Below are 23466 nucleotides of genomic sequence, written 5' to 3'. Positions count from 1 at the left end.
CATTCTATCTCCCATTCTCTATAATGCTGAAGCAGAGTTTTACTAAAACTTGAATCTTTTTTTTTAAAGATACATATACAAGGAACCAGGGGCTTATGAAAAAGGAAGTGCTAATGTGGACCAGCAAGGTATGAAATCAAAAAAATGCTTTCATTTTCAACCCCTTAACTCAACCATACCCTGATGGCAAGGTATGGCAAAAACATAAAGCTACTGTTAAATGATTAAAGTGCAAAATAAAACTGAATTATGATGGGCAACAAAGGAAATTTAGAAGATCAACAGCTAAACCCATACTATACAATTATCAGACTTTCCATATTATACCTTTTTATTGCTTGTTCTGAGAATATCCAATTCTTTTAGAAGAAATGCTATTGTCTTCTCTTTATCTGAGTCTGAAGTAACTTGACAAGGAGTCATACATTCATAATGCATATCATTATGTCTATGTTCCATAACGCTGTAATAAAGAAACTGATTAACATTTCAGAGTAAGATAAACTAATTTTTTGACATTTTGTATGCTACTTGAGAACAGTATCAACTTGTAAGCAAACACCATAAAGGAAGGGAAAGGAAAAGAGATGGGCTGTTTTTTTGAAGGCCTTATATTAAATTTGTAAGCATGGGTAAATTTTGGAGTCACTAAGAAGAAATTTAGTGACGGCTGGGACAGTCAGTGCAGCTCTATTTACCATGTACATCTCCTGTTGTAATTATACTAGATATCTCATAATCTGACTTTAGCCCAATCTCTACTATTTACTTTACCCATGTGGTTATAAAATGTTTATCCCTACTTCATTCTTCTGTGCTTCTACTCCTCAATAGGTACTCCAACCTACACCTTAGTAAGAATCTGAAAAAGGGATGGGAACATATCAATACATCTATTTCATTATATGTTACTATCTATTAACATATCTACTGAATAATTTGAAAGTAGAATAAAAGTTCCTATGCAAAAATCTGTTAAAAATAGTATGCTGTAAAATATTATTTTGTCTAGACTGAAAATATATTAGTCACTGAAACTTCTTTTTAAATCTAATAATATTTTTCTAGCACATGACTAATTATCAAAGTTCCTTAGTCTCATGGGTAAAAGTATCAGGTATCACAAATTCAAATCCTTTCATGAGCTAGGTAGGCAAGGTTACTGGGTAAAAGCTGAGAAAGTAAAATAATGAGGAATGCAAATGGTAGAGAACAAGGCCCTTTTAAAAGCATCAAATTCATTTAAATGAAAAATAGCGCTAACCCAAACCAAAATGCATGTTTGGGCTTACCTTGTCCTGGAGCTGCCAGTTTTTTACTTTCATGAATGATATGTCATGTATATCAATTTAACAGTTATTTCCAATACATAAAGAAAGGTCACAGAAAATAATATTGAATAAAATAGAATTAAATCTCACTGTCTTTCTTCAGATGCACTTTGTGCTTTTTCACTTAGTTAACTAGACATATTATATCCATACCATGGAAACAGTAGAAAACCCTGGTAGATTCGCCAAGTTCTAATAAGTTTAGAATCAGCCAACACCAAAAAGAAAGAAGGAAAGAGGAAGAAAGGGAAGAAGGGAGGGAGAAAAAGTTCTTCCAATTCTAACTTTCTCTTTTTTTTTTTTTCTTCAGACAATCTTGCTCTGTCGCCCAGGCTGGAGTACAGTGGCACAATCTCAGCTCACTGCAACCTCCGCCTCCCAGGTTCAAGCGATTCTCATGACTCAGCCTCCTGAGTAGCTGGGATTACAGGCATGTGCCACCACACCTGGCTGATTTTTGTATTTTCAGTAGAGACAGGGTTTCACCATGTTGGCCAGGCTGGTCTCGAACTCCTGACCTCAAGTGATCCACCCACCTCATCCTCCCAAAGTGCTGAGATTACAGGCATGAGCCACCATGCCTGGCCCCAATTCCTTCTAAATCTAAGGCTGTGAGCACTTACTTGTATTTTTCAGTAGTGCAGTAAACAGACTCATCATCTGGATAAGAACTGATGATCTGAAAATTCGTTGATCTCTGCCCTGGCCATTCTGTGTTCTCACATGTTATTTCATTAACTAATTCAGTGGATTTCCGATGCATACTTTTCTCAGAATTCATAGTCAGTTGCTCATCTGGCTGCGTACTTTTATTTATCCCCGTAGTTTCTTGTTCAAGATAACTGTGGGTTATGTCTGTATTTAAACAAACATGTAACACATGATATATTAAACACCATAACTGCATATTAAATCATTCAGTCAAATAAATATTTTTGGAAACACTCTTATAGCTTTAAACATATAGTTTCTAGTCTTACTCCTACTGTAATCAGATAAGCATTGGGATAAGTTGTAGATAATGGTAAATTTGGTCTCAAATAGGCCAAAAAGAGTTGGGACTTAAGAGTCTGAAGCAGTTGTGGGGCTGTCATGGGGACCTGGGGGCTTTTATAGTTGGCAGTGGTCCATGGACCATCCTTCTTCCTTTTGAAGAAACATGGCACTTCATAAACTGAAGAATGTGGGGCCTAAGAGTTTTTTTAAAATATGTCCCTAGGGGCAATTTTTGTTATTTTGATAATGCTTTCAGTAACTATTTCTGATTGCTTTTCATTTGAGTTACTTACAATGTTATGTTAGTGTTAGAAAGCATGGTCTGTTAATGATATAGAGGCTTTCCTTAGTGCCCATTTATAAACTTTTGTCATTCAGATTTTGAGAGTTTCATTATACTAATGCCAGCCTATTACAGAAAACTAGCATGGTGACCATCTAATGCAAACCAAGTAAGCATTTTGAGATGTCAAGAATGAACAAGTAATCTTCAGATGTATCTGTTCCTAAAACTGTCAAATTTAAATGGTTGTTTACTAGTTTTATAGTTCTCTTTCTTTGGCTTTAACCTAATGTGAAATTTTGTGATCCCCTGAACTCTTGATAAATTACCACTATTTAACTTGTGACCACACTATCTTCTTCAATCTTAGAGGAGATGCGGAAGCTTCCCAATAAGAGCTTCCTAATAAGAAGACTCTGTGTTGATCCCTCCTGGGTCTTAGTAATTATAACCCCTTGAAGTTTTATTACAATAAATCCATCAATTTCTGACACACTCCAGACTTCCATTCTAAAATTTAATTATAAATGTTTAATATTTTTAAAGAACCCATACTGTGTGACTTGGCTCTATTTCTGGATATTTCTCATTTTGTTCAGTAGTAAAAGCTTTCAGATTTCTATTTCAAAAGGCTCATCAGAAATTTGGAGCCTGCTCTGCAAATCAGACTATCCATACTCTTCTACTGAAAATTTATTTTAAAAAAATGTTTTAGGTCAGGATCTTGCAGTGTTGCCCAGGCTGGCCTCAAACTCCTGGGTTTAAGCAATCCTCCCACCTCAGACTCCCAGTCTGAGAATTTAATTTTACTTTAGAATACACATGGCTGACTTATAAAAATTTTCCTGCCTGTCTTGTTTTTTTGACCAACTATTTTGGCAAGTATGATTCCAGCAAATCAATGTTAAATCCTCTGAAGGCTCTCAATGCTCTCCTCTCTGCCATCCTGCGTTACACTATATTAGTATTCAAACATTTGTATAAAAAGTTTGACTCTTCTAATTTATTTATTCATTAATTTACTGATCGTTCATTGAAAACTTACAGTGTGATATGTCTTGTGGTAGCTACTGGGAAAACAAAGATGAATAAGAAACAAACACTCCACTCAAAGACTCTCTAGTACAGTGAGGATGGCAAACTCATCTAATGATCTGAATACAGTATAATAAGGACTATGCTTGGGCTATGGAGGCCAAATATATACAATATGCTAGACATACTAATGCTCACCTGGAAGACTCTAGGAAGACTTCACAAAGGCATTTGCTCCAAAAAAGGTCAAGTAGGGATATGCGAAGTAGCAAACTGCCAAAGGATAGCCAGAGTTAGATGAAATAAAAAGTTAATAGACTATAAAAATAGGAAGAATAGGAATAGATATAGAGGAGAAGAAATAAATTTAGGAAAAATGAAGAGACATTTCTTGTACTGAAATGACAAGATGTTATAGTCGGAAGAAAATTTCTAAAATCAGTATTAAGGACAAAGTCCAAGGTATGGCTCATCTGGAAATGAGTTGATGAAATAAATTAAAAGTGAACATACTTGGAGTGGAGAAAATCAAAAAGTCAAAGCGCTGAAAGTACCACCTTTGAAGGCATTGAAGTCATCCAGAAAAATGGCAGAAAATGGAGAGAAGAAATGAGAGCCAAACATCAAAGATTTCAATGACTGCAGAAGCAAGCTAAATGAGAAAGCCGACAAAAACTGACATTAGATAATCCTTCATTTGTACCTTTTCATTTTGAAATAATTTGTCTCATAAGAAAGTTGCAAAACAAAGAATTACTGTATGCCCTTTACCTAGACTCCCCAAATATTAACATTTTATCATGCTTGCTTTATTAACCATTCTTTCTATAACTATCTACACAATTTTTTTTTTTGAGAGGGTCTCGCTCCGTCACCCACGTTGGAGTGCAGTAGCACAATCATGGCTTGCTGCAGCCTTGACCTCCCGGGCTTAAGCAATTTTCCCAACTCAGCCCCCCGAATAGTTGAGACTACAGCTGTGTGCTGTGTTGCCATGCCTCACTAATTTTTTTTTTTTTCAGAGATGGGGTCTTGCCATGTTGCCCAGGCTGGTCTCAAACTCCTGGGCTCAAGCAATCCTCCTGCCTCTGCCTCCCAAAGTATTGGGATTACAGGCATAAGCCACCATGCCTGACCTTACAATTTTTTTTTTCTGAAACATTAGGGAGTAAGCAACAGGCATGAAACACTTTGACTTTTCAAGACAAATTTTAAGATACTGCTCTATCATCTTGCATTTTGCCTAATTTTCTTTACCTTATTCATAGCCCAAATTTATTTCTGAAGTAGTACCTTTTCTAACCAAGAGAAGATGAAAGCAGTTAGTAACTCTAAGTTCAGACTTCAGTTATTTTCCCTAACCTCTCCAGCCCAGGAGAAGGATCTTTATGAAGCAATAATGAGACGAAGCTACTAAGAGCTTTAGCTGAGCTTATTTGTATTGCCCCATCACTTTAAAAAGAACTGCATACAGATATATAAACACAAGCCAATAAAATGCCATTAAAGTGAAGCTATTGGCCTGTTTTGCATATTAGTCAATTTAAAAGATAAGACAAATGTTAAACAGAAAGATATTCACTTTCGATTCAAACTCTTATCTCTAGGCAGATGAAAACTTAAACCTAAAACCATCCTGTTGATTCCTCTATCTCTTTCATATGGTTTCAAACGGAAACTCTCTTTAGTAATCCACTTTAGTGTTTAATCAATGTCATTGTTAACTCTTCTAACATTATGACTAACTGAATTAATACTATTCAACTTCATTTATCCATATGGACTTAAAGAATAAACTGTCAATCTCTTCTTCATCATTCAAAAGTTATGAAGTCTGACTTTCTTTTCTCAGAGTTAAACAACAGGAAAAAATGTATGATTACTATCAATCTCTTCATTTGCTTTTCTGTGGGCACACTGTTTTATTTAGACATAACAATTCGACCACTTCAAACCAAATACAATTCCCAACTTTTGCATTTACTGTCTCATACCATCACTACCACATAAAGTTGTCCTGCTATCAACTGAAAAATGATATTATGGATTACTACTAGGTATTACCCTAAAATGCCACCTACTGCTATTGCTAGACAGTTTATTCATCTAGGCATAGAATCTTAGTACTTAATACATCTGCATAGACCAGCTGCATTGTATGCTTTGAGGATCCTGTATCTCTCTAGTGACTTTCATGCTGTTTCCAATGAACCATTTTCATGATCTAATGAATTATTGCTTGCTTCTGGAGGTGTCAGTATTGTTAACTGTCTCAATGCTAATGCTGTTGTTAAACCCTCAATTCCTTAGTCTGGAAAGTTAACAGTGTTACAATACCATTGCCTATTCTAGGAAAGAAAGCTTTGAGATTCCCTTTGAGTTCAATTCTTCAGATAATTATACATTTTTTAATATATACTATACTCAGATTGATGCTACCCAATAAATCATGACTCATTGCCAAAAGTAACTATTATTTAATGACCACTATACAGAAGTAAGGCAGTGGCTAGAATCAAATAGGGATTCTTAGAGGCTGGGAAATTCTGTTCTGCCTGGCTTTGTAAATAGTTTGTGACAACTGGTATCTGTGTAAACGGATTTGATGGTCCCCTGGGGGGGTCAATACTGTTTACAGAGCTGTTTCTTCAGAGTGGTTGAGCTAGAATTGTCTCTAGGGTTCCTACTGGGGTTACTCAGAATAGCAACATCCCAGCTACCTGGGAGCTCAGAGACAGGAAAGAGAAAGGGTGGATAGAAGTATTAGGGGCAAATACATTCAAATAAATGGATTGCCTGCCTCTTAAGATGAAGGTGCTACTTAGTGCATATATATCTAAAATGAACATAGTAAAGGCAGTTTGTTAATGTGCTCCCTGATACTTGATAACATAACTTCACTATTTCTGTAAATTCTGTCTTTTGGGGGGTGAGAAAAGAAGGTTACACCTTAGCATCTGATTTTATAAATATAAAAAGAACCAAATCGCATGCTTTAATGCTTCTTTCCTTCCTATATGGTCCATCACCATATTATATAAAAACATCAAAATATAAGACTTCCTTTTCCTATTGGAGTGTAAATTTGATGTGATGATGGAATTTCTACAGTAGTTCCACATTTTAAACAAAAGATGTCTTTTTTCAATGGGTAAAAACTTTTTTTTTAATGAACATTAGTTTTGAAATAATCAGAACAATGCCGACTAGTGATTGCTCCCAATGACTTCTACAAATTCCTTAAGTAATTTAAATATAGTATATACTTTCTTTGTCTCCGTGTGCACAAATAATATTTATTTCCATTACTAAATATTTCCAACTATGCTTCCCTTTTCTGTGGAATAGAGGGTTAGCTTTCCACAGAGATGCATATTATATGTGCTCCCCCACAACATCTAGGCAATACAGATGCATATTATATGTGTTTTTCCCCCCACATAACATTATCAGGAACTTCTATAACATTATAGTAGATCTGCCTAATATGTGTGTACAAGATAAAAGTTTAGACCATCCAAGTGCTCTAACCACTACACCACTGATATATTTAGACCTTCCAAGCAGAACCACAGTCAGTGAATGGATTCTGAAGACAGACTACAAGGTTTGAATTCTGGCTCCACAATATAGCTGTACAACCTTTAGCAAAATATTTAACCTTTCATCAATTTTCTTAGCAGTAAAGAGTAAAAATGATAGCATCTACCTCAAAAAAATGTTAAGAGAATTAAACTAAGTTACATAAATCTTTTAGAAAAGTGTTAGCACAAAATATACAATAAATATTAGCTACTATTATCTTTAGAATCTGCTTTGCTAAAAGCTAGCTTCTCTATTTTGATTTCTCTCACCTTTCTGTGAGATAACATCACCATCTTGGGACCATATTCAAACTTACAATTCAAATTTATATCTTTAATTTCTCTCAAATATTAAGAAAAGCAAGAAAAGTATCTATTTTCCTAGTTATTTTCTAGTTTTCATATTTTAAATTTTCTCAATTTCCTGAACAAATTTATTTGATGATCAATAGTCAGCATATAGTTGCACAGCTAAAATCAGTACAGCTGCCCTAATCAACCAAGTTGTTATCTAAACATTTACTTTTTCTTCCAGGAAATGTTAGCAACTATGGGGAAAAAATCTCTCAGAAATACTAATGTATCTAATACTTTCTCTTTTTTTTTTCTTTTTCTCTTTTCTTTTGGCCCAAATAATCTTATTCTGTTAACAATTGTATGTAATTCTTCTAAAATATCAGAAGACATGGAAATGAAAAATTAATAGAATGCCACCTAATTCAATGAGAAACATAAACACAAAGAGAAAATACTTAAGATGGTTAAAACTTGTAATTAATACATAATGGTTTAATAAAGTTTGTATCAGATTATAAAACTAATACATTACAGAAATAATACAACTTTGAAATTTAGAAATCTTGACATTCAGGAAAGATTCTGAGAAAATTCACCGTCAAAGAAAGAAAATTAACAGTAAATTCAATCCCATGGCAGGAAAACAAGAAATTTAAATAACATACTTCTATGTTATTAATTACAATCTGTTATTAATTACATATTCTATGATATTAATTACAATCAGGATCACAGCTGGTAGACCACAGGCTCCTATCTTCCTGAGAATCTAATTTAGGAGTCACAGGAAATTAGGTAACTTAGCTTAAAAAATGGAAACTGTTTACATGAATACCATATACTAGCTCTCTCAGGGCTTTTTAAATTTGTATTTTGGCTTCAACAGTCATAAAATAAAGTCATAATTTTACTTTCATTGGTCTACATAATTAATAACCTCTATCTGTGCTTTAAACAAACTTGCCAACATACTTTTAGATTGTTTCTACAAACAGCATAAATGAAATTATAAGATAATCTTTCTGTTTCATCTGTTTTTCAATATCACCACCAAGTTAATTACCAACCACAACTATGTAATTATTCTTCTATAATGTGTTCAACAACATTACATTAGCAACTATGTCCAACCACATTATAGAAGAATAGAGAATAGTTACACAGATGTGGTTTCTACAGTTCACAGCCTTCTCATCTATGTGTGTCTCCCTTTCTAGACTGTAAGCTCCCTAATATACTCATCTTCCTAAAATATACTGGAACAAAACAGTGGATATATTAGGTCTTTCATTAAATGAAATGAAATGAATCAATGAAAGGAGATACTAAATTAGGTTTCCTTTTTTTTTATTTTTTTTTTATTTTTTAGATGAGATCTCACTATGTTGCCCAGACTGGTCTCTCAAACTCCTGAGCTCAAGCAATCCTCCCACCTTGGCCTTCCAAAGTGCTGGGGTTACAGGTGTAAGCTAACGCATCTGGCCAGAAATACTGAATTAGAAAATCAGCTAAAGAATATATGGAGAGCAAACAAGTATTGAAAATGAGTACTTTATTCAACACTTATTAAGTACCAACACAGTGCCAGGTGCTGTGTAGGATGTAAAGGTAAATTAAAAACTCTATCTGCTCTCAGGGTAAATGACAAAGAATGAGGGAGGCAGACAATATGAATAACCTTTGCAAACAAGTAAAGAAAAGGTTGGTGGCAGAATGAGGTAGTCCCAGTGATATGTTTAATCATATAGATCAGCACTATCCAAAAGATACATTGTTCAAATTGCTTATACAATTTTTAATTTTCTCATAAGCTCATCAAACAAGAAATAATGAGTAATATTATATTTCTCATATATGACCATTTCAACATGTAGTATTAAAAAATTGCTTTGAGAAATTTACATTCTTTTTTGTACTATAATTACAGCAAATCTCAGTTTTGACTACCCAGATTTTAAGTGCTCAGTAGCCACATGGTGCCCATAGCTACCACATTGGAAAGCACAGACAGTGATTTCTTATGTTTTTTTTTTGTTTTTTTTTAAGACAGGGTCTCACTCTGTCACTCAGACTAGAGTGAGGTGGCACCATCATGGCTCACTACAGCCTCAACCTTCTAGGCTCAGGCGATCCTCTAGCTTCAGCCTCCAGAGTAGCTAACACCACAGGCATGTACCACCACAGCTGGCTAATTTGTTTTTATTATTTGTAGAGACAAGGTCTCCCCTATGTTGCCCAGGCTGGTCTCGAACTCCTGGGCTCAAGTGATCTCAGGTCGATCCCATCTCAGCCTCCCAAAGTGCTGGGATTATAGGTGTGAGCCACTGTCCCCAGTGCATATGTAATTCTTAATAAGGTATATTGTACACATATTGAAGAGAAGTCAAAAACATATTGAATGGTAAAGGCTACGTGTAGCTATAAGATACTGAAATAAGCTTTTATTAAGGCTGAAAAACCAGATAATCACTAAATCTGTCAATATCACATAACTCATTCATTTGGACATTAGAGTTGGAGATACAAAATAAACTGCATCCTTTATACTCCTACACATGGTTATATTTAGATAAACACACACGCCAAAAAGAAGTGGTGAGATTATTTTACCTTAGATACAACAATTCAATGACTTGATGTACCATGTTTCAAACTATCTATTGGCTATTCATGAAAATTCTTCTACTGAAATTTTATTCTTTTTTTTTTTCAGATAAAACAGCTATTTAAAGTGGTGATGCTACAAATTTTTTTTAAGTTTTTGTTTGTTTCACCAAGTCTGAAGTAGTCACGAATGAATCAATATTCAACCTATTGAGGAAAAGTTCCGATTTCTTTGTATGAACTATTTAAAGTACGTAAGTATTTTGTGAAATTCTATCATATGTTTAAGCTTTTAAATTTCAACATCCTTCACCATATGAAGGCAATGAGCACAATATAATAGCGTAATATCCTACAGCTTAGGCTATATAATTAACTTATAAATCACATAAATTTAGGGTTTGTACAACTTCTATTACAAATGTTAAAAACACTACAAATATTATTTAGGCTGAAATGATTGTGAAAACTATCCTAAAATTTGATTAACATAACTCTTTTTGTTGTTCCCCAGTGATATGAGCTATTTGGCTATTTGTAATATATTTGTAACCTTTTCAGCCTTTCTCAAAATTTCTTATTATTAGAATAATTTGTATAAGTTAATTAAAAACATGAGTGAACTGGAAAAGTCCTGGAAATTTCTACAACTGCAATAAAATAGGTTTAATAATTATGTATTTTTTGTTTGTTAAGAATGAAGACATACCAATTGTGAATTCAACAATTTCATAAATAATCTATAAAAGATAAATTTTCCAATAATAAAGAGGAAAAAACAAACTTTCTTTATCTGTGCCACTCATTTTGTTTAAGAATATATTTAGATTTGGAAAACAAAATAGAAGAATCACCAGTCAGATACTAAGCGGGAATCACTGAAACACAATGTTAGTTCTAATGGATGGATGATTGTGTTTGGTCTTTTGAAACTTTGAAGTATAGGTAAGTCTTGATCACACAAATTAATAAATCCTAAAGCTGGAGTTAACAATAACCATTACACCCAAATTCTGCAGCTTAGCCCAGCCAATTTTTCAAAAGGTCAGGTTGTGAACTGGAGAAGATCAGGGAGGTCCACCGCATAGCTTTGTTGCCAGGCATCTCTCGTCTGGATTGTTGCAGGCATTTATTAGTATTCGTCAGCAGACTCAACAAAGCAAACAAGAAATTCAAGCACGAATAATAAAATGAAATGCTGCTATATAACCCTTTGTCATTCAGCAAATATGGGACTTTTTAGCTACATTGTTCCTAAACCTGGGTTACTACTTTAATTTTTCTCCACAGCGCTGACTGAATGAGTATGCATGTGTGTTAAATGCAGAGCTCCCCTAACAACTGCAGGACTGCCATTTAATCTGTTGGTAGATGGACCATTTCCTGTGGGAACCCTAGCTATGATTTCCAGATCCACCAAATAAATCTCAGATTAAGATTCCAAATGAAACCTGCCTTTGGCAGATAAAAAATGTCAAGATGGATATAAACAGTAAAATTATAAATTATCTAGGTGTTGCATGACAAACCAATGCTCAATTTTTTTTGTTGACATGTGCCCAGATATCAAAACTATATGAGACATTCATCAAATGTCACACTTTCATAATATTGGAGGCATCATTAAAACTGTCTGACTAAGGACCTCAAAGTGTTTAAGCAGTAGCTCAAAAGTATATTTGTGCAAAGTAGAAGAATAAATTTACATATCAGCAGCAGCTCATAAGGGATGGGTAAATATTCTGTTTATCTCTCATTGTAATTCAGGTTACTTTAAATACAAGGTTTTAGGAAATCATTATACTCTATATGGCATCATTACATAACTTTCTATGTAAATGATATATTTTATTCAAATTCCGCATTTGTTTCTCAAACACACACACACACACACAAAACAAAACCAAAAAACCCAAAAAACAAAAAGAAAAACATGAAAGGAAAAGGTAAGACTGCTATTTCATTAATCAACTGTAACTGCTAAACTAGTCCCTTGTTAGTTACACTACAGCATCATCAGCCCCTTGTTAAGAGTTAGCATTTTAAACTTTTCAAAAAAGCATTAAGTACTTGAAACAAAAAAATAAAGCCTCAGAAAAGTAAATTTGTTTTTTGGTAATGTGTTCATTTCAAATGACTCGGGGGAGGGGCAGAGACTTTTTAAAAAAATAATAAAGGGTCAATATAGAACATCATGGAAAGCAAAAGTCCTATTAAAAATGCAGAGGAAGTCTCTGATGCTGGTTTCTACTGCATTCTCAAGAGATCAAAGACTGCTTTTTTAATGAAAAAAATTTTTTGTCATCTTCTTACCTGGGCTAGTGCAGCCTTGTCCTAATCTTTAACTCTATACTGGTTGATTATAAAATATAAGCAATGAAGTTTTCCAAAGGGAAACAGATTTGCTGAACTGTAATCATTACTTTTTTTAACTTTAAACTCTTAAAAGCAATTGAGTAAAATAGCTTCAGTGACTCCAAATTTGCAACATTTGGTTTTTTGATAAACATTTAAAAATCATCTGATCTACCTAAAATAGAAATTCTTTCAAATTATAACTTCTTTCCACTTTTATAATAATTCATGGAAAGGACACAGAATATCCATACTCCATATTCCAAATCTTAGGGTTTGTACACAGGCCTGAAACCTTAAGGACTACATATTTGTTCTGTCTTCCCTTATCATATTTCTTTCTTCCAAAACTTGTTGTTGGTTCAAGGAAACTAATGCTAAATGAACCATACCTACCCTAATCTGCTAGGGATTAATATTAATCTGAAAATTTTGAATTTTCTGGAGTGGGGAGAACATTAATTAAAGAAAGAAATAATGGTATCTTGTGCTTGAATGTGATTATATTTCTATACTAAAACTGTTCATATCAATGAACATTGTTAACTGTGTTAATTTTACAGTGTATCAAATTATCTTGGTACAGACAGCAAAACTGTATTTAAAACGAGCATTTAATTGTCAATTTTTAAAATATCAAGTAGCAAAAACATTGTTTCTACCCAAGTATAATTTTATCAATACAAATCCATCAGTTTGTATTGTTCACCCATCAGCATCCTAATATTATAGTGCTAAATGGTTATATGTAAAAACTAGAATCTGTCAAAAAATAAATATAAAAGTTTAAATACAATTTTTGAAAATAATTACTTCTTAGTTTGCATCTTTTCAACACAATTTTACCATATGGCAAAGTATTATCAATTTCATCCAAAAGCTACAGATAAGAATATTTTTAATTCAATCATTTACACTATAGTCTACTTAATTTCAAAATTTTGAAGCTTGACTTGCTCTAAATTTGTTTTTTCATATTCCCTAAAATAAGCAGAACACAAAGAAAAACTGTATCTGAAATTCTCCCAAAAAGATAATAACGTCCTACATGACAGGTTGTTTTGATTCGAATAAAACCAAAACACTAAAAGTTGAAGTATTTGGTGAACTCCTCCAAAAGATTTTTATTCTACTACTAAAAATTTATTTACATCCAAAGAGTAGTAAGTAAATGTACATAAAATATATAATTTCATCATTTAAGAAACTTTTAAAAAACGTATTTAAAATACCTTTAAGTCCAGGAAGTCACATTAGTTCTACCCTATAGTCAACCTGGACCAACCCTCTAAAGGGCCTTCAATTCAGTCTACATACCAATGTATATTGATCCAGGTCTCCTAAATCAACAAAATGCCAATGCACACTCAGATCTTTATATTAATCATACTACGGAGGCCACACAGTCATCTGAAATATGACAAGCTGAAATTCTCATGTGTAGAAAATTAAAGATTCAGTAATATTACGTTAAGCTGCATGTTGTAAATATGTGTTACAAGAGGTGTTCTGGCATGAAAGGCCATAACCAGAAATAAATGAGGATTTTTAGCAAAGATTTGTTCAGAATCTTAAGCATGGAGAATTTAAAACAAAGAAAAATCTTTTGACAAAATCAAGTCATTGTTTTCTATTTCAAAGAAAAAAATCTTGTTTTCATGACCACAAATAAATTTGAAAGAATTTGCATATTTAAAGTAGAGTTTGTATTTCCTTAACCTAAAGAAACAGACTCACAAGTTCTACAAAGAGGATCATACCAACAGAATAGAAACAGGGGAGAAAAGGTCCTATTAAAAGGGAAATTTACCATTTTTCATGCTCATTCTTCCTAGAAACGATCATTTCTATAAAATGCAGGAACCAAAGATTTAAGAATTCTGCATGAAGAGTACAGTGTGAACTGATTTAAAACATTATAAATTAGTAAAAACAGAAAAAAGAGAAAGAAATAAAGAGAAAGAAGAAATCCTATTAGCTCACAAATTTTCCCCCTACTAAGAATTTATGGATTAGTTCACTGGTTGTAACAAATGTACAACTGTGGTAGAGAATAGGCAGAGACAGAGGTTGGGTGTTTGTGGGGGTAGGGATGTATGGGAACACTCTGTACTTTCAACTCAATTTTACTGTAAATCTAAAACTGTTCTGAAAGATAAACTCTATTTTTTAAACTGCCAAAACATAATTTAAAAAATAATTTGTGGCATAAACTCACCAACATGAACTATTCATATTAGAAATTATGAATCTTAAAAGGGTTCATAACAAATGTCATAACCAGTTAGAAAACTAAGTTGCCCTGGTAAACATTTTTTGTTTTTCATTCCATTTTTCTACTCAGTCCAAGAGTATTAACAGAATCATTCACATCAAGCTTAAAAAGCAAAGAATTCCAGAATCGTATTTAATAAACTTATTTATATTAAAGGAAATTTTTTAAAATAAAAGACTATAACCTCAATCATTCTTCTAAGAGTAGCCTCAGCATCTCCTCAGGAAATGAATCAATCCTTGCTGGCCAGCTGCCAGTATTCCTAAAACCACTCTCTCAAATATTCTAGATGGTCATGTGTGAGAAGCTACTAGCACTCTATTAAGCTAGGTCCTATGGAGATAAGTAGTAAATTTAATCAGATCTCAGACATGTTCTTCTTTTAACCCCCAATGGCACATGGAAAATTTTTTAAATGCAATCTTAAATCCACACTTGCCAAAAGGAAAAGACACATAAAAATACTCTGTGATGCCACTAATCTGGAGATTTTTATTGCAACTGGAATTGCAATACAGACGAAAACAGATTTTATCCTAAATGAATATTATTAATTATATACTATAGTCTATCAAATATACTAACTATAAGCATACCATTTTGAAAATTAAAGTTCCAGTGATATTCTGAACATTGTATTAGAAGAAAATAGACTCCTTAAAATACTATTACAATCATTTCAAATACTATTAAGGATTCATAATACTTTTGAAACTCAGTAGAATGTACCTTCCATAGCTAGAAGGAATAAGAAAGACAATCACCACGATTTACTTAAAAGTCCTCTAAATTTGTCAACCACCTTTGTTTTAATTTTTTTTATTTTATGTATTTATTTATTTATTTTAGCATCTGTAACCTACCACCATCACACTGGTGGAAAGAATTACTCTGGTATGTGAAATACAGATTAAATAAATTCATTTCCTGTTTCAGACATTGTAGTAGGGACTTTACATATAGCATTCCTCATCTTCGCAATGGTCCTAACTAGATTATCTCTCTATTTCATATAAAAGAAAACTCAAGCTTACAAAGATTTATGAAACTTGTACCCAAATCCAAGTAGGTAGTAAGTGAAAGATTTAAAAACTGAAACTTATGTTTAGCTCCAAACCTGTGTTCTTTCCACCATAACATTTTACTGACATTATTAAAAGTATTGGTTTTCCAACACAGTCTTCTTTCTACTTTAAAATATAGGCAATAAGCTAAAACCACTAACTATATTTCTTCTTCATGAAAAATATACCATTACTTACTAGAAAGCCAATTATTAAAATTTAAGTCCTGTAATTTAATACAGAATGATTAGTTATCTAGACATTTTCAAAACCTTTAATTTCAAGGAGTATATAATCATAATGTCTAGGAAATCGCTTTTTTTCTACCAGCTTATCTTGCTGGTAGCAATGAATGTCCATTCTAAGCAATTTGTCATTTCCTTCTTCTCCGCCTTAAACATAAAATAGTTTATAAAAGTGATATGAGATTCTACAATCATATTTTAGTCATAATGATCAACAACATTTAAAAGCATCAATGATGTTTTCCTACAGTGGTTCTTCAGTGTCTACATTTACAAATTGTCTGCAAATCATGGAATAGTTTTAGTTATAATTCAATTACAGAATTGCAGACAGACAAAAGGTAAAACAGAATATGTACTTTGTGAACAGAGAGAAAGATAAATGAATCAATAATACAAGAGGTTGATGGTGGCACACAGGTTCAAAATGCCAAGGACAAATAAACATTATTCTGACTCAACAAGAAACTACCAAACCACTTGCAAGTTACCTTTCGTTAAGTTTCATTTATTTAAAAAAAATTTGTGTTACTGTGTTTTATAGAAAAACCATAAGAATCATGGATACAAATGATACTTGCCAGTCCAATTCTAAAATAAGGAAGAAGACAACTGTTTTTTACTTAAATTCAGTAGGATAAAAAATTTTTAAATATTTACTAGCCTCCAATAAACTGAAAAATGTAAGAATTCTATTTACACAGCCATTCTATAAGTGCTTTTTCACCTTATTTCAAATAAGTACAATGATTCCTGATTTAGAATCATGATCATGTTTTAAGCTTAAAGATAAATTAAAAATATGTAATCTATATCTAAATTTAGATAATACATAAATAAAAATAACTACTTGTGTGTAAAATATATATTACATATGATGATCCCCCCAAATAATAAACCTAAAAACAATATTGAACAAACTCATTAAATTGAAAGGTTTTGGTCAAAAGCTTCTTCAAGGTATAATTCTCATCATTTCTTACCTTAAATTGGTAAAAAATATATATATATTTACAATATAGCAGATTTAATATTTAATTTTGGTAGGCACAGTAACCTTTTGTAACCTTTCTTAGGGAACACTGACCCCTAAAGGTTCTAAATTTAAATAAGTTTCACAATTTTCTAAATTTAACTGGTATCCAGATCTCATTTTTACCTACAAAATTGCAAGTATGTATACTTAGGGCAGACATATTTACCTGTAAATATGTAAACTATTTGCAAAGAATTGTTGTATGCTATAAAACTACTAAACCATGTATCTGCTAATAAAAATCAACATTAATTTAAGAAATGATCAGGAATTTATAACAGTATTCCAAATAATTATTCATATAAGATTTATGATCTCTATGTCTTTTTTCTTACATAGTTATGTATATAAGTAAGTACAAAAAAGGGCTAAACAACAATAATTTAACAACTCATTATTTCAGAGGGTATAAACTCCTTTGATTATGACATTTCATTTTTTTCTTTTTTTTTTTCAAAAGAGAACCCTTAAATAGAAGTTTTCACAAAAAGGCAAAACATCACTTACCCCTTAAAAGGCCTGAAGATGGTAACACTTTTTTTGCTGGCAATATATGTTTATTCACACACACATTGTTTTTATCAACTTACAAACTACATTCATTCAGGGCTGTTTTTTTAACTCCTTAAAGAAACTTGGGGGCTAGATACAGTTGTTTTCGCCTGTCATCCCAGGGCTTTGGGAGTCTGAGGCAGGAGAATTGCTCGAGGCTAGGAGTTTGGGACCAGCCTGGACAACATAGTGAGACCCCCCAACCCCTACAAACCATTTTAAAAATTAGCCAGATACAGTGACTCATGCCTGTAGTCCAAGCTACTCAGGAGGCTGAGGAAGGAGGACTGCTTGAGCCCAGTAATTCATGGTTACAGTGGGCCATGATCATACCACTGCACTCCAGCAAGGATGACAGAGTGAGACTCTGTCTTTAAAAAATATACATATAAAAAAACACTTGGGTTTATTTTGTAGATGTCATCACCCAGCCCATCTACCAACCTCAGCTTTCCATTTTCCAAAATGTCTACAATGACAAAAACAAAGAAAAACATAAATGGTTCTATATGTTACATTATCAATCTTATCAACTCTTTGACTTAAAATATTTCAGAAGTGTTTCTACAGTAAAGCTAGGAAAAAAATGGTCACTTCAGCACTCTTTAAAATGAAATTTGTAAGATGAAATAAAGGCATATCTGTGTAATACAAGTTTTAATTAACTTAATTTCTTTTAAAATTAGTAAAATTATACTAAATAAAATAACTATTCAAAGGAACCGACTAGGAACATTTATGTAAGATAGAGCTTTGAAGCAATTTGTGATTTAAGATAAATCCCATGAACCCTGACATCAGGGAGATGACTATGCGAGATTTTACTGTTTAAACATATCTGTTATCCCAAGACTTGAAAGTTAAAATATTTATGTTTAATTTTATTTCCTAATATTATTTAATTTATTGAGACAGTCTCCCTCTGTTGCCCAGACTGGAGTGTGATGGCATGATCTCTGCTCACTACAACCTCCGCCACTGGAGTTCAAGTGATTCTCCTGCCTCAGACTACCGAGTAGCTGGGATTACAGGTGTGCGCCAAAACACCCAGCTAATTTGTGTATTTTTAGTAGAGACAGGATTTCACCATGTTGGTCAGGCTGGTCTCGAACTCCTGACCTCAAGTGACCCACCTGCCTTCGCCTCTCAAAGTGCTGGGATTACAGGCATAAGCCACCGCATCTGACCTTTTTCCTAATAATGTTTAATAATGGATCCTCATAAAAGGGAATGTCTTATTCCTCTTTCCAATGTCAAAAAGATGCCTGTAAAAATGTAGATTTTCCTAATGCTGTATCAGTCATGTCTGCTGTAAACTGTCTATGCATCTATATAGTTTACTGTGCCTACTGTAAACTGTCTATGCATCTGTATCTTCAACCATAAAACTTTCCTTTTCATAAGTATCCCAGAGCTTCATCAGCTCCTTCCTTGACATCCTTCCTGATTACTGGACATTTATCAGTAGTACTTCCTCTACAGTCTCTATCTCTTTAGATATATTAAAAATAACTCCTTTGACTCCTTAAAGATCGTTTGGTCTCTAATTTGAATATAACTCTTACAGCAATATGATGTGTGAATGAGAAACACAACAGATGCATCATTATTTGCTTCCTTTTTGTTATTTTTTTAACATCAATTGAGTAAAATGCTTTTGAGCTCTTTAAAAGAAGAGTATCTGCTTACTTACTTGAATAAATGAATAAACATAGCTATAACAAATTAGTTCCTAACTTCATACCAATACATTCTTATCCACAACTTGAATATATAGAGCACACCAAAATTAAGTGTCACATAATACATGCACTATTAACTTTGCACAAAAAACCTTTAACTATCTTACCCAGATATTATATGATTGTTTTATATAGAATTACATCAGCTATCTGGATTCTAAACTCATAATAAGCAGCCCAGAGTGACAAATAAAAAGAGAAATTACTAATGGTGGGTGCAAAAACAGCAAGAAAATTTGTTAACAGTATAAAAATCAAAAACAAAATCCAGAAATCAGAAAAAGGCACTCAGATCTTTCTATAACTCAAAAGAATGTATAATTGTTAACTTATTCAGTACAATGATTATAGCACGGTCCTCAAAAATGGACTTTAACCTTCAAAAAAGGATAAAAATGTGGCAGGACTATGCTGAACAGGAGCCCTGTTGGGGGAAGGGGAACCAAAAAAGGAAGAGATGCACACAGTGTTTTAATAAGAATCCTATTTTTTTAAATTATAATACAAGAGGAAATTTTAAAAGATGTACCTAAAGGTTTAAGTTTTCAAATATATGTAATATCATATTCAGAAAGAATCATTTCCCAAGGATTCCAAATTTTCAACATTTTACTGTAATAGATCTTAAATATCTCTTGCCCCCTCCCTTATGTCTGCTGCTCTTATCTGTCTGACTGTCCGTCCATCCATCTACCCATCCACCCACCCATCCATCCATCCATCCATCCATCCATCCTTCCATTTGTTTTTCAGGCCATATCTCAGTCTGTCTCTGTCTTCAGACAGTCTTTCCAATTCTATCTGTCTCTGACTGTTCTCTGCCTCTCAGGCTGTGTTCCTCCACAGGTGCATACCTGTGAATCTCTTCTTCTCTGTCTCATATATGTGTCTTAATTTATTTTTCAATGTATGTATCTTCTGATCTATGTCTTTCTCCTCTGTCTGCATATATACATGTCTGTCTCTCATTCTCTCTACTCTCTCTCCTTACTTTAGGTGTGTCTGTTTCTCTGGTGGATTTTTCTTTTTCACTCTGGCATTTCTCTCTCTGTGTGAGGAGAGAGACAGAGATATATAGATATAGATATAGATATCTGTATCTTGTCTCTTTAGCTATATGTCTGAAAGAGCCATATCTTGTCTCTTTCACTATATGTGTCTCTTGTCTGTATGTACATCTCTTTCTCTGTATCTGTCCGCATGCCTGTGTCTCTGTCACTCTCAATGTGTCTCTTTTTTTTCTCTGTCCCTCACTATACATCTGTCTCTTTCTTACCAAGTCTCTTACTGCGGTATCTCTCTTTCTCTATGAGTCTCTGTGTATGCTTCTCTTTCTGTGTGCCTCCAGGTGTGTGTCAGTGCCTCTATGTGTTTCCCTATTCAAGTATCTTCCTTCCTGTGTCTCTTTCTCTGAGGATCTCCTTCTCTGTGTGTTTTCTTTCTCTGAATGTGGCTCTGTACATCTCTGTCACAGTCATTCTGTCTCCTCTGTCTCTTTGTATGTAGGCGTGTTTCTCTTTCCTGGTGTGTCTTTTTTTTTCTCCCCCTCTCAATGTCTTTTCTGTGTCTCCTCTGTGTGCATGTGTGTGTCCCTTTCTCTCTGTGTGTATGTCTCTTTTCTCTGTGTGTCTTTCTTTGTATCTCTTTCATAATCCCTGGGTCTCTGTGTGCATGTTTTGTGTGTGTGTGTGCGCACTTGTCTACCTCTGTCTAATATATTGGTTAGAACAAACACACTTCACTCAGTGCCTTGAACTAGAACAACACCTGGGGCTTGGTATTAATACCTTAAAAGTCCTTACCTTTTGACCAGTTCTCCATTTGTATTTCTGTTCTTGTTTGCTCTGGCAATGTCTCTGGTTTTTGCTCCAAGATTTGCAGCTAAAATAAACCCAACTCTAGATAAATAAACTGAAAACAATATATCAGAACACACCTAAATCTTACCTTTGTTTAACAGAGAATTTACAGGATAAATGGTTTTCTAAAACATTTACAATGGGACAATTAACTGAGAATTTCAACAGGAGAAATTAAATCTTTTTCTCAGAAAAAGGTTCTTTTCTTCACACTTGTACTTTAGTATATACAGTTCAGGTTAAGTTTTTTAGACATTCATGCTGATTTGGGTAGAGAACCATTTAATTTATTTAACTGAAATCTTCTTCAACTACAATTTTAAGCATTTAAGAAAAATACATTTTTACTTTATTTGTCATAAATTTTATACCAAAAATTTCATATTTACTGATTTGAATTTACTGTGTATATATTCATATAGATGACTTTAATAAATTTTACTTATAAAAGTAATTTAAGAATATTACTCTAATTTTAAAAAACATAAAGACCACCACTAACTTGTGGAATTACTGATACTCCTCTCTCTTATTTGTTTTTGTAGTAAACATGATAAAACACTATGCAAGTTTTTTTTTTTATGCTTTTAAGGAGAATAAAATTAGATTTACCTCACAGATAGAACCCTGCGTTCTTTAAAAAGTCCTCAAATAAAGCTGTAGTAAGCTTCTCCTTTTCCAATTTCCTCTAAATATGTTGATTTGGAGTTGGCAATCTTTTTCTAAGTTTCTCATTTACTTTTGGATTAGCTGAAAATATAGGAAGTTATTAATATCAAAGAAATATGTTCCAGTCAATGAAGCCATTTCCCTACATATTGCCCAAAAAGGTTAATAATAATTGCAGTATTTTAATAAGAGATTCATATACCAAGACATGTAGAAAATACAGTCTTTAATAACCTCTGGAGTATTTTAAAACATGTCTTACAGGCCTTAATGTGCTTAGTAATATACTATTTAAAACCATAATTTTATCCCTCTGCAATATACAGTCACTCTTCCTCATCATTTACCCAGCTAATGAATGCCAGCAATTAGTAAAATGTAATCCCATTGCACAATCATTTTAATGCTTTTAGCACTCAGAAAAGTAAACACCAAATTAATACTGCTCAAGCCATATCAGATCCTAGTTGGAAGCAAGCAATTATAGTTCAGCTCCTCAGGTGTAATTAAATGATTGGAATGATTTAGTTCCATAAATGCAAGTTAATTCATAAGCAAGCAACAAATATACTGGGAGTAATTACAAGAAACATTGACAGTCTAAGCAGGGCAAATTCTTTTGTAAGACTGATGTAGTAAAATGCTGCCCTCTCCTGGGCATTTAAGGCAATAACTCAGAGCCAAACGAAAAAATTCCACAAAACCCAAGTTTTAGAAAGCCTCTAGACAAAATAACCAATATATCAATTTGATTCCATGACTTATAACAAAAATCTAAATTAATACCTATATTATGATAATTTATGGACACTGAGATAATGATTTGTCCAATAAAGCTCTGAGTCCCAAACTACATCTATTTTATATAGGCGATTTCTACACTTTTAATGAAATAAAATAATGCTTATGGCAGACTGCAAGTGAAACTTCTAGTACCCAACGAGACTGCCAGTCAACACCTCTGTTCTCTTAATGGCAAAGCGTAACTTGGCTGTTATAGATAATAACTAAACTATGCTTTTATATGTAGTAAAATATGCATGGAAAATGTAAAACAAAATATTCAATACTGTTATGACTTTAAATAATGATCTAAAATTAATTAATAAACTTCAATAACCAAAACAAAAACCTGAGTACTATCATAACTGTCATTATAGGCATATTTCAAAATGTAAAGAGTAACAAGTACTACACAAAAATGCATCCTGTTTTAGGTCATTCCCAACATTTTACCTTCTTAGGCTAAAATTCAGGACAAATGTACTTATATACTAACTACTCAAGTGGTCCTTAACTTTTCACACTAAACTTTCAGAAGCTTATTTATTATACTCTTAAGTTATGCTATAACCAAAAAGCCTGTGTTAAAAATATGTATTAGTAGCCTTAAACCCAAACAGTATCATCTCATTGCCTTTCTGTAATTTGAACATGTTCTCTGATAAAATATTGCAATTAGCACAATAAACGTTTACTTCTTCAAAAAATGCAAATGGTCCTTGGCAGAAGATAATGCTTAACACTACACCAATATTT

General features: G+C 33.0%; 1 protein-coding gene across 50 annotated transcripts in view; it reads right to left on the bottom strand.

Moving 5' to 3' along the window:
- Positions 1-23466, bottom strand: part of MIPOL1 (mirror-image polydactyly 1) — a 381371-nt gene that overhangs the window by 309769 nt on the left and 48136 nt on the right. For 39 of the 50 annotated variants that reach the window (XM_054665977.2, XM_016926017.3, XM_009427716.4 and 36 more), the window contains 4 exons: positions 21871-22008; positions 21202-21280; positions 1955-2186; positions 328-463 (listed from right to left, as the gene is read on the bottom strand). The exons of 1 other annotated variant lie outside the window; for it this stretch is intronic. In XM_054665977.2, the coding sequence (XP_054521952.2) occupies positions 328-463; positions 1955-2186; positions 21202-21220 (387 nt within the window). In that variant the 5' untranslated portion in view covers positions 21221-21280; positions 21871-22008. Of the gene's footprint in view, positions 1-327; positions 464-1954; positions 2187-3843; positions 3919-21201; positions 21281-21870; positions 22009-23466 lie in introns of all 50 variants that reach the window. 10 more of the 50 variants (XM_063792853.1, XM_063792857.1, XM_063792851.1 and 7 more) reach the window with 3 other exon arrangements.

This window comes from Pan troglodytes, chromosome 15 (genome assembly GCF_028858775.2).
Source record: "Pan troglodytes isolate AG18354 chromosome 15, NHGRI_mPanTro3-v2.0_pri, whole genome shotgun sequence".
NCBI classification, from domain to species: domain Eukaryota; kingdom Metazoa; phylum Chordata; class Mammalia; order Primates; family Hominidae; genus Pan; species Pan troglodytes.
Note: the sequence above shows the minus strand (reverse complement) of the source record. Positions and strands in the feature narration are given on the sequence as shown.